The sequence below is a fragment of the Erpetoichthys calabaricus genome, chromosome 14 (assembly GCF_900747795.2).
Source record: "Erpetoichthys calabaricus chromosome 14, fErpCal1.3, whole genome shotgun sequence".
Lineage (NCBI taxonomy): Eukaryota > Metazoa > Chordata > Cladistia > Polypteriformes > Polypteridae > Erpetoichthys > Erpetoichthys calabaricus.
Window position 1 is genome coordinate 42,067,493 of NC_041407.2, and position 12,019 is coordinate 42,079,511.

The 12,019-nt window shown below is 39.6% G+C and overlaps 1 protein-coding gene across 7 annotated transcripts in view; it reads right to left on the reverse strand.

The window, feature by feature from the left end:
• The window catches only part of macf1a (microtubule actin crosslinking factor 1a), a 976,441-nt gene that overhangs the window by 199,127 nt on the left and 765,295 nt on the right, over nt 1–12,019 (reverse strand). For all 7 annotated transcript variants that reach the window (XM_051936317.1, XM_051936316.1, XM_051936315.1 and 4 more), the window contains 4 exons: nt 3,041–3,200; nt 2,033–2,117; nt 1,209–1,450; nt 822–1,028 (listed from right to left, as the gene is read on the reverse strand). In XM_051936317.1, coding sequence (XP_051792277.1) covers nt 822–1,028; nt 1,209–1,450; nt 2,033–2,117; nt 3,041–3,200 — 694 coding nt within the window. The remainder of the gene's footprint in view (nt 1–821; nt 1,029–1,208; nt 1,451–2,032; nt 2,118–3,040; nt 3,201–12,019) is intronic.

Below are 12,019 nucleotides of genomic sequence, written 5' to 3' on the forward strand. Positions count from 1 at the left end.
GATTTTTAATTTAAGTCCTTTCAGTATCAGTATGACATTCTTACTGTTAATTAGTTTCATTGTTTATTTGTCTGTCATTAAAGTTAAATTTTTTTCCTTATCTTTAAACACTAATTTGTTTTGCGTTTTTTTTTTTTTTTTTTTTTTAAATTGACACTGTAAATATCTCTCAATTTGTACAGATAAGGTGAAAGTGTTGTTATAAATGTGGAGATCTGTTTTTAGTTTTTTTTTTTTTTTTTTACAATAGGGGAACAGCTAAAATACCTCTGTCCAGTATAATAATGTAAGAGAAATAAGTTCAGTGTTGGATATAATGTGGATGCTTGTCCAGATTACTGCTATGTTCTGGCTTTGAGCAAGAATAAAAAAAAAAAAAGGAGACTTTAAATGAAGTATGATAAGGGTGCTGCAAAACAAGACTCATGGAATATAGTAAAATTATTAGATGAGTTTGTACATGTAGTTCCTCAGGCCAGCTGTTCACAATCTGTCTTGTTGGGAAAAGACAAATTCAGTTTTAACTTTTTTCTTTCGCTGACACAACATTACCTTTTCTACTTAATTTACCCTTTACCTTAAGTAAAATGACCCTACATTACAAAATCTCCCATGCTAAACAATTATTTGTCACATTACCAAGGTTACACATGCACCACTATATAGGATCCATAGTTCTTATTATTACTATAAATTCCTTAGGCTAGTGAGTTATTTCAACATTGAAAAAAGGAAAGTGCTAGCATTTACTGTGAAAATTGTAGTTAAGCTGAGCCACTAACATGAGATTATTGCAACTTAATAAGTGAAATATGCAATACCTGAAGTGACCTCTGGATGGCAGCATCAATTTGGTCAACACGCTGAGAAATAATGTCACTCATGGATTTAAACCTTTCATTGGCTTCAACAACAATACGGTCCAGTCCATCTCGGGCACGCCAGGGAACAAGCTCCAGTAAGGCACTGCTAACCTCATTCACAGTGTCCAACACCAGCCACTGATCTGTTACAGCCGTTTTCAGCTCCTGAGTTTAAATGTAAAAACAGTTACAGTATTATTGATTTTAGAAATATCTAGCTGTTTTTGTCCTACTAGAAGCTACTTATTACAGAAAACTCAAGCTTTAGCCAGAGCATTTCAAATATTACCATTTACTTCAGATTTTCATAACACCAATTTTCTGGACTCGATTTCAAATACATACCCTTTGTCTTTCCTGAAAATGGCTAATTAGTTCAGCGGATGATAGCTGCCCAGTGCTGGAAGCCAGCTCACTTTCCACATTGTCCATCCAACTCCCTAGCGCCTCATAAGCAGTTCTGAACCTTGTTGAAAGCTGAAGAGCCTGTTCAAGGATGCGGAGAGCCCGTGAGCTTGTAGCTGTGATTTCCGAGTAGTGGCTTTTAATGCCGTCCAGTTTCTCCTGGATCAAAGTAACTTCCTCACCTGTAGAGCATCCAAAATACTATGGGGTAAAAGAATATCTATGATGTGTTTCATTAAATTTTCTTTTACCACTTTCACTTTTAAAGAATTTGATTTATGATGATTTTAGGTTGCACTGGTGAGAGCTACAGGATGCATTACAAATAATACTTTAAATATATTTTTTAGATTAAACAAAACTGCCCTCTACAAACCTAATAAACTGTTCTTTCTGATTTAAGACTTTTTAAAAATTATATACATCCTAAATAATTTTCTAAACTGCACAACTTTTATTTTCCATATGATAAGAAAGCTGATTATTGTTATTTCTTATTTGGCTCACACCTTTATCCAAGGTGACATTTGAGATACAATTGGTTACATTGCTTTTCTTTTCTCCAGTTGGAGCACAGACAGGTGAAATGACTTGCTCATAGTCCAAAAGTATCAGTAGTGGAAATTGAACTCACAACTTCAATGTTTAAAGTCCTAAGTCCAAACCATAACCACTAAGCCACACTGTTTCAAACGAGTTACATAAAGATAATTTGAAATAAAGATAAGCTTTCATATATAATAAAAGACATTGTGTGACTTTACCTGTTGTTTCACAGAGTAATGCCTGACCATTTTTGATGGCTTGATCTACATTCTTCTTCTGATCGAGAATCTCCTCATTTAGAACCTATTTACAGAAAGGCATATTTTAAATATTATTCCTGAACTCTATATTTGTGTTGATGAGAGTTCAAAAACACTTTAAGAATATCTATCTGCATCTTGAATCTATCTGCTTAGCTCTACAAGAAAGAAACATTTCTTCATCTATTCATAAATTACCTAACCAGCTCGTTGCAAAATAGGGTCACAGCAATAGGAAACATATTCTGGCAACATCAGAAGGAAGGAACCAAACATTTTATAGTCATCAATTAATTTAGCAGTAACCATTACATACCCAATGAAAAGGTGCATAATCCACACATACAGTGACTGGCCTGTGGTTTAAACATAATCTCCCAGTGCTGTGAAAACAGTTAATTTTCACTTACACTATTCAGTGAAATCAGTTTATATTAAGCTTACCTAACTCTTATCACTATTACACAAAAGTAAAATTTGTTGCATTGTTCATAAGTTCTTCATTATAGTTAAACCAACCAGCATAAGTCAGAATATGGCTGGGAGTGTGGGTGGTTTAAAGATAAAGTATATGTGACTTTATGGCATGTGCAGACAGGACATGGCTTATATATGCCACTTGAGGAAAACCAAGAAGTGCTGGTTTGAAACCTAAGGCTGTTATTCTAGACAATATAGAGAAACACGGAGAACAAAACTAGACCCATGGGCACAGTGTAATTTACAAAACTGAGAAATTCTAATTTTAAAACTTTCTATACTGGCTTTTAAAATATACTCAAGTGTTAAAATCTGGGGATAGTAGATGGCTACAGTAAATAGGCTGCATTGATAAAAAATACGAAAATATGTTTAATTAATCAATGCAAAAGAGAACACAAACTAAGGCGGTAGGTTTTATATTGCAGAAAAAGACCAGTTGAGGATTCAAACACTAAAATATGATTGATATTCCTGCTTTCATACCTTATGCTGGTTAATTTGTTGAAAGATCTTGCTGGTTTTTGTGCCAAGGGGTTCTGAATTGGTCAGTTTCTTTTCTGTTGTACTTAGCCACTCTATCAGAGGTTCAACTATATCATGAAACCGCTTGGCTAAAATAAGAAGATCATCCAGTTGGCATTGTCTGTAAATGAAAAAGGACACAGCAATATAGCAGAAATCTATCAGAAGTGGTGTGGAAAAGTATCTCTCTAAAATGTATCTACAGTAAACCCCCAAAATTTGCGGGGGTTACGTTCCTAGAGCACCCGCGAATTGTGAAAAACCGCGACTTTTGGATGTGGTTAAAAAATGCCTTTTAAATGCCTATTTTTAAAGTTTCAACCCTAAATACAGTATGCCCCCAAAGCACTTTAGTTTCATTGCAAACTCAGCTTAATACATTAATACATTACCTAAAAACAGAATGTAAAGATAAACCCGTCTACTGTACAGTACTGTACTGCTATGTCTCCCGCGGTGCTACAATGTGAAATACCGATGTTACTGCTGTATGTACTGTAATTCATGCAAGCGCGTTTTCTTTGGTATGCACTGTCATTTTCTTTGTTATAAGCAGAGTAAATACATAATAATTTCATTCAATTAAAATACAGTAAAATGTACGGGTACTCACCAATGATGAATGATATTGATGATGAAGTAGCTTTAAAACATTAGTAGATTTAAAACTCCTCGGGTGGCACCTTTTCTTCAGGCGCTTCAGGAGGAGTCGAATCTTTGTATGGGTCTTCTTCTGGTGGGGTTTCGTGCTGGCTTTTCTTTATAGGTTTCAGGAACATTGTGATAGGAAGTTGCTATAGTTAGGTCCATAAATATTTGGACAGAGACAACTTTTTTCTAATTTTGGTTCTGTACATTACCACAATGAATTTTAAATGAAACAACTCAGATGCAGTTGAAGTGCAGACTTTCAGCTTTAATTCAGTGGGGTGAACAAAACAATTGCATAAAAATGTGAGGCAACTAAAGCATTTTTTAACACAATCCCTTCATTTCAGGGGCTCAAAAGTAATTGGACAAATTAAATAACTGGAAATAAAATGTTCATTTCTAATATTTGGTTGAAAACCCTTTGCTGGCAATGACTGCCTGAAGTCTTGAACTCATGGACATCACCAGATGCTGGGTTTCCTCCTTTTTAATGCTCTGCCAGGTCTTCACTGCAGCAGCTTTCAGTTGCTGTTTGTTTGTGGGCCTTTCTGTCTGAAGTTTAGTCTTCAACAAGTGAAATACATGCTCAATTGAGTTAAGATCAGGTGACTGACTTGGCCATTCAAGAATTTTCCACTTCTTTGCTTTAATAAACTCCTGGGTTGCTTTGGCTATATGTTTTGGGTCATTGTCCATCTGTATCATGAAATGCCGCCCAATTAATTTGACTGCATTTAGCTGGATTTGAGCTAACAGTATGTCTCTGAACACCTCATAATTCATTCGGCTGCTTCTGTCCTGTGTCACATCATCAATAAACACTAGTGTCCCATTGCCACTGGCAGCCATGCACGCCCAAGCCATCACACTGCCTCCACCGTGTTTTACAGATGATGTGGTATGCTTTGGATAATGAGCTGTTCCACGCCTTCTCCATACTTTTTTCTTGCCATCATTCTGGTAGAGGTTGATCTTGGTTTCATCTATCCAAAGAATGTTTTTCCAGAACTGTGCTGGCTTTTTTAGATGTTCTTTAGCAAAGTCCAATCTAGCCTTTCTATTCTTGAGGCTTATGAGTGGCTTGCACCTTGCAGTGCACCCTCTGTATTTACTTTCATGCAGTCTTCTCTTTATGGTAGACTTGGATGTCGATACGCCTACCCCCTGGAGAGTGTTGTTCACTTGGTTGGCTGTTGTGAAGGGGTTTCTCTTCACCATGGAAATGATTCTGCGATCATCCACCACTGTTGTCTTCTGTGGACATCCAGGTCTTTTTGCATTGCTGAGTTCACCAGTGCTTGCTTTCTTTCTTTCTCAGGATGTACCAAACTGTAGATTTTGCCACTCGTAATATTATAGCAATTTCTCAGATGTTTTTTTTCTGTTTTCGCAGCTTAAGGATGGCTTCTTTCTTTCATCTGCATGGAGAGCTCCTTTGACCACATGTTGTCTGTTCACAGCAAAATCTTCCACATGCAAGCACCACACCTCAAATCAACTCCAGGACTTTTGTCTGCTTAATTGATAATGACATAACGACGGACTTGCCCACACCTGCCCATGAAATAGCCTTTGAGTCAATTGTCCAATTACTTTTGAGCCCCTGAAATGAAGGGATTGTGTTAAAAAAATGCTTTAGTTGCCTCACATTTTTATGCAATCGTTTTGTTTACTCCACTGAATTAAAGCTGAAAGTCTGCACTTCAACTGCATCTGAGTTGTTTCATTTAAAATTCATTGTGGAAATGTACAGAACCAAAATTAGAAAAAAGTTGTCTCTGTCCAAATATTTATGGACCTAACTGTACATTGTCTCCTGTAGCGAACTGCTGGTACAATTTCCATGCTTTCTCACGGATGATGTTACCGTCTTCCTGCAGTCAGTGATTCACAGTGCCAAGGCAGGTTCCATCCTGATGATATGTTTATTCCTTACGGTCTTTTCCTTTTTGGCACTATCACAGAAACTTACAGATACTGTACTCCAGATCGCTGCTTCGTTCTTTATGTAGCATACGGTGCTTTCATTAATGCCATAGTAGCATGCTACTGCAGCATAACTTTTTAGTTCCTGGAGCAAATCAACCTTCTCTTGGAGTGTTTTAAACTTCTTCTGGCACTTAGGTTCAGTTCCAGAAGCCTTAGAAGGTGTAGAGTGGTTCAACGACATTGTGTGTGTTTAAAAATAACAAAACAATAATAAAAAGGAAAACACGAGGACACTCAGCTGGAGACGCGTCACAAAGCAGCAGTCAATCATCAGCAAGGAGAAATGACTAACGCTCTCGGATTGGTTACTTTCACCATCCCAAACCGCGGTAGTAAACCCACTCACTTGGAGACGCGTCACAAAGCAGCAGTCAATTATAAGCAAAGAGAAATGAATAACGCTCTCGGATTGGCTACTTTCAACATCCCAAACCACGTTTCCCTCAGCGGTGGTAAACCCACTCACCAGGAGACGTGTCACATGGCAGCAGTCAATCAGCAGCAAGGAGAAATGAATAACGCTCTTGGATTGGCTACTTTCACCATCCCAAACCGCGTTTCCCTCAGCGGTTGCTTTCTGTTCTCTCTCCAGCACACTATTGCCATAAAAAATTGTGGAGGATATTTGCGCTTTCCGCTAACAATTAATAGTTAGGTTCTAAGAAAAAATCCGCGAACGACTGAGTCCACGAACCCTGAACCGCGACTTTGTGGGGGTCTACTGTATATCTCAAAAAAAAAAAAAAAAAACCTCACCAGACCTAAAATAATAAGTTATATTATTTGGCAAATTTACCTTTTTGGTGTCAGGTGTTGAGTTGATATACTCAGAAAAGTTTGCTGGGTAAAAGTTACTTTATGTTAATTTATGAAAGAATACCTTTTAAATACAATGCAGCCTTTCAAACATAGACAGGACATAAAGTAATTATGCTGCTCTTTATAGCTTATTTCAATCCAAGGAAGAACTGATTGCCTACAGGTTCCTTATTACAATTTCACAATGTTTCCTTTGCCCATAAATAAAAACAAAAAGAACCAATGTAGCAAAAAGTCCTCTTAGAAGGCAGAATTTGAAGATAGCAAACTTGCTACTCTTATTACTGCTAATTGTTTTATTACACATTTTAAACTAATGCTGTGTAGTCAATATATTCGAATAACAGATTTACCTGCACTTTCATTAAATACAGCTAAGTCTGTTTCATAAAGATGGAGGCCAAAACTGACTGCAGGATTTCAGATGCTGTCTCACAACTACATTGCATTGGTTTACCATAAACTTTGCTGACACGGACACCACGAAGAAAATGATACACTTTAACATACATTACATTATCCTTGTTAATTAGTTCTATAGACTGAAATTTTACTTTGCTTGGTGACTTCTCCTTCTTTAATCGAGTGGGAATAAAGCATTCAATGTGCATCAATAAACATTTAATCCTTAAAGTGGCTTTTAGAAAGTGCTCATCTTCAACAGATGTGTAGAATAAGGACCTGTGATTTTTCAGTCACAGTAGATAAAAAGGTGCATACTGAACCCCTGCATTTATTGACAGCAATTAATACTAATTCATTCTGACTTCTAAGCTATACTCAAAAATGATAAATGCCCTGTGTCGCACCCATAACTTAAATTTGGGTTGCACAGTAAATTATATTCTCTCTTTTTTGTGACAATGAAGAAACCTTACCATAAATATTCTGCAGAAATAATTAATTAATTATTATAGAGAAATTTTTCATCTCAGTACTCGCTATCAAGTGACCTGAGACAAAGACTGGACTCCTTTGGTACTGTGTCTCTCCGGAAAATCCTTGGGTACCATTGGTTTGACTTTGTGTCGAATGAGCGGTTGCTCATGGAGTCCCGAATGAGGCACATTACCTGCATTGTGAGGGAGCGTCAGTTACGGCACTATGGCCATGTGGCACGTTTCCCAGAGGGTGATCCGGCTCATAAGATCCTCATTGTTGGGGACCCAAGTGGCTGGACCAGGCCAAGGGGTCGCCCATGTAACACCTGGCTGCGGCAGATAGAAGGTTATTTCCGGAGGGTAGGACTGGACCGTGTGTCTGCCTGGGGGGTTGCCAACTGGGATCCCGAGCTGTTTCGATGTGTAGTGGGTGCGGCAACGCACTGTACCAGTGCCTGCTTCCCAACTTGACTTGACTTGTACTCTTATGCTGCAGACCTTTATTTTGTACATCCTGGGTTCAATCATCTGGATAGGGCTGATCATATGAGTGCTTCAGTATGAGAATGTAACACATCCAACATGACAACCTAACTCTGCACACAGTAACCCTTTAACTTCATTTATTAATTGTTTTTGCCTCTCTGCATTTGACTTTTATTTAGTTTAGTTATTTTTACATTACATTCAGCTCTCTGTGCTTTTTTTTTTTTTTTTTTTAAAAGTGTCAGCTTGTTTTTCAACCTGTATTTTGTCTGTTGTTCTAATCTTTAAAATAATTCAACCACAGGAGATGCACAAACCAGTGTGTTTCTTTGTGCCAGTCCCAAGCCCGGATAAATGAGGAGGTAATATCAGGAAGGGCATCTGGTGTAAAATTTAGCAGATCAAGATGTGGACAATAATACAGATTTTCATACCGGATCAGTCGAGTCCCAAGTTAACAACGACTGCCAACAGTACTGTTAGCCAACAGGGTGCTGGCAGAAATTGGGTTACTGTTGGCTGAAGAAGGAGATGAAGAGGGGGGAGATGTGTCCGGAGGAAAGAGGAGAGGAGTAAGGTAAAGAGACTGGAACTGAGTAAGAACTTTGAATGTTGGCAGTATGACTGGTAAAGGGAGAGAGTTAGCCGATAGAGAGAAGGAAGGCTGATACATTGTGCGTGGAAGAGACTACATGGAAGGGGAGTAAGGCCAGGTGGATCAGAGGTGGATTCAAATTGTTCTATCATGGTGTGGATGGGAGGAGAAATGGGGTAGGGGTTATTCTGAAGGAACAGTATGTCAAGAGTGTTTTGGAGGTCAAGAGAGTGTCAGACAGAGTAATGATTATGAAGCTGGAAATTGAAGGGGTGATGATGAATGTTGTTAAGTGCATATTCCCCGCAAGTTGGGTGTGCAATGGATGAGAAAGAAGATTTCTGGAGTGAGTGGAATGAAGTGATGGACAGAGTACCCTAGGGACAGAAAGTGGCAATTGCAGTGGATTTCAATGGACATGATGGTGAAGGGAACAGAGGAGACGAGGTGGTGATGGGTAGGTATGGTGTCAAGGAGAGGAATGAAGGTGGTCAGAGGATAGTGCATTTTGCAAAAATGATGGGCATGGCTGTGGTGAACACTATTTTAAGAAGAGGGAGGAACATGGGGTGACGTACAAAAATGGAGGAAGATGCACATGGGTAGATTATATCCTATGCAGAAGAATCAATCTGAAGGAATTAAAGACTGCAAAGTGGTGGCAGGGGAAAGTGTAGCTAGACAGCATAGGATGGTGGTCTGTAGGATGACGTTGGAGATTAAGAGGAGGAGGAGAGTGAGGGCAGAGCCAAGGATCAAATGGTGGAAGTTGAAAAAGGAAGACTGAAAGGTTGAGTTTAGAGAGGAGGTAAGACAGCCACTGGGTGGCAATGAAGAGTTACCAGAAAGCTGGGCAACTACAGCAGAAGTAGTAAGACTGACAGCAAGAAGGGTGCTTGGCATGACATCTGGACAGAGGAAGAAGGAAGAGGAAACCTGGTGGTGGAATGGGGCAGTACAGGAGAGATTATACTGAGGGAATAAGACGACGAAGAAGAAGTGGGGTAGTCAGAGAGATGCAGAAAGTAGACAAGAGTACAAGGAGATAAGGCGCAAGGTGAAGAGAGAGGTGGCGAAGGCTAAAGAAATGGTGTATGATGAGTTGTATGAGAGGTTGGACACTAAGGAGAGAGAAAAGGACCTGTACCGATTGGCTAGACAAAGGCACCGAGCTAGGAAAGATGTGCAGCATGTTAGGGTCATAAAGGATAAAGATGGAAACAAACTCACAAGTGAGGAGGGTGTGTTGAGAAGATGGAAAGAGTACTTTGAGAGGCTGATGAATGAAGAGAATAAGAGAGAGAAGGTTGAATGATGTGGAGATAGTGAATCAGGAAGTGCAATGGATGAGCAAGGAGGAAGCAAGGACAGCTATGAAGAGGATGAAGAATGGAAAGACTGTTGGTCCAGATGACATACCTGTGGAAGCATGGAGGTGTTTAGGAGAGATGGCAGTGGAGTTTTTAACCAGATTGATTAATGGAATCTAGGAAAGAGAGAGGATGCCTGAGGAGTGGAGAAGTGTACTTGTACCGATTTTTAAGAATAAGGGGGATGTACAGAGCTGTAGGAACTACAGGGGGATAAAATTGATGAGCCACAGCATTAAGTTATGGGAAAGAGTAGTGGAAGCGAGATTAAGAAGGGAGGTGATGATTAGTGAGCAGCAGCACGGTTTCATGCCAAGAAAGAGCACAACTAATGCAATGTTTGCTCTGAGGGTGTTGATGGAGAAGTGCAGAGAAAGCCAGAAGGAGTTGCATTGTGTCTTTGTGGACCTGCACAAAGCATATGACAGGGTGCCTCAAGAGGAGTTGTGGTATTGTATGAGGAAGTTGGGAGTGGCAGAGAAGTATGTAAGAGTTGTACAGGATATGTATGAGGGAAGTGTGACAGTAGTGAGAACTGCAGTAGGAGTGACGGAAGCATTCAACGTGGAGGTGGGGTTGCACCATGGATTGACTCTGAGCCCTTTCTTATTTGCAATGGTGATGGACAGGTTTACAGATAAGATTAGACAGGATTCCCCTTGGACTATGATGTTTGCTGATGACCTTGTGATCTATAGCGAGAGTAGGGAGCAGGTTGAGGAGACCCTGGAGAGATGGAGATATGCTCTAGAGAGGAGAGGAATGAAGGTCAGTACAGTATACATGTGTGAGAATGAAATGGAGGTCAGTGGAATGCTGAAGAAACAGGGAGTAGAGTTGGCGAAGGTGGATGAGTTTAAATACTTGGGAACAACAATACAGAGTAACAGGCATTGTGGAAAAGAGGTGAAAAAGAGAGTTCAGGCAGGGTGGAATGGGTGAAGAAGAGTGTTAGGAGAAATTTGTGACAGATGGGCATCAGCAAGAGTGAAAGGGAACATCTACAGGACGGCAGTGAGACCAGCTTTGTTATATGGGTTGGAGACGGTGGCACTGACCAGAAAGCAGGAGACAGAGTTAAAGATGCTAAGATTTAGATTGGGTGCGACGAGGATGAACAGGATTAGAAATGAGTACATTAGAGGGTGAGCTCAGGTTGGATGGTTGGGAGACAAAGTCAGAGAGGCGGGATTGCGTTGGTTTGGACATGTGCAGAGTAGAAATGCTGGGTATATTGGGAAAAGGATGTTAAAGATAGAGCTGCCAGGCAAGAGGAAGGCCTAAGCAAAGGTTTATGGATGTGGTGAGAAAGGACATGCAGGTGATGGGTGTGACAGAGAAAGATGTAGAGGACAGGAAGAGATAGAGCAAGATGATCTGCTGTGGCATCCCCTAACTGGAGCAGCCGAAAGAAGAAGAAGAAGTTGTTCTAATCTTTAAAATACATAGTGTAGACTTATTTCAAAATAGACTTAGGTACCAACTGAGGTGCATTTTTAAAGAGCCATTTGGGTCTCTTCTTCAAAGTTGTCTTACTAATAAAAAATGACTAAATTATCTTGGGGAAAAATCAATTCATTTGACTCTGTCTTCTCAATCTGCATAGCCTGGACTTACTAATTCGACTGCTTTCCATGGCTAAATTAATATTAATTTGTTGCGGCCATCAACTGCACAAGTGTGAATGCTGTAATGAAGTATAATCATCTAACAAATATTCATGTTGAAAAATAAAGTCAGCTAAAATCACACAACTATTACAGTAATCCCTCCTCCATCGCGGGGGTTGCGTTCCAGAGCCACCCGCGAAATAAGAAAATCCGCGAAGTAGAAACCATATGTTTATATGGTTATTTTTATATTGTCATGCTTGGGTCACAGATTTGCGCAGAAACACAGGAGGTTGTAGAGAGACAGGAACGTTATTCAAACACTGCAAACAAACATTTGTCTCTTTTTCAAAAGTTTAAACTGTGCTCCATGACAAGACAGAGATGACAGTTCTGTCTCACAGTTAAAAGAATGCAAACATACCTTCCTTTTCAAAGGAGTGCGCGTCAGGAGCACTGAATGTCAGAAAGTGAGAGAAAACCAAACAAATCAATAGGGCTGTTTGGCTTTTAAGTATGCGAAGCACCGCCGGTACAAA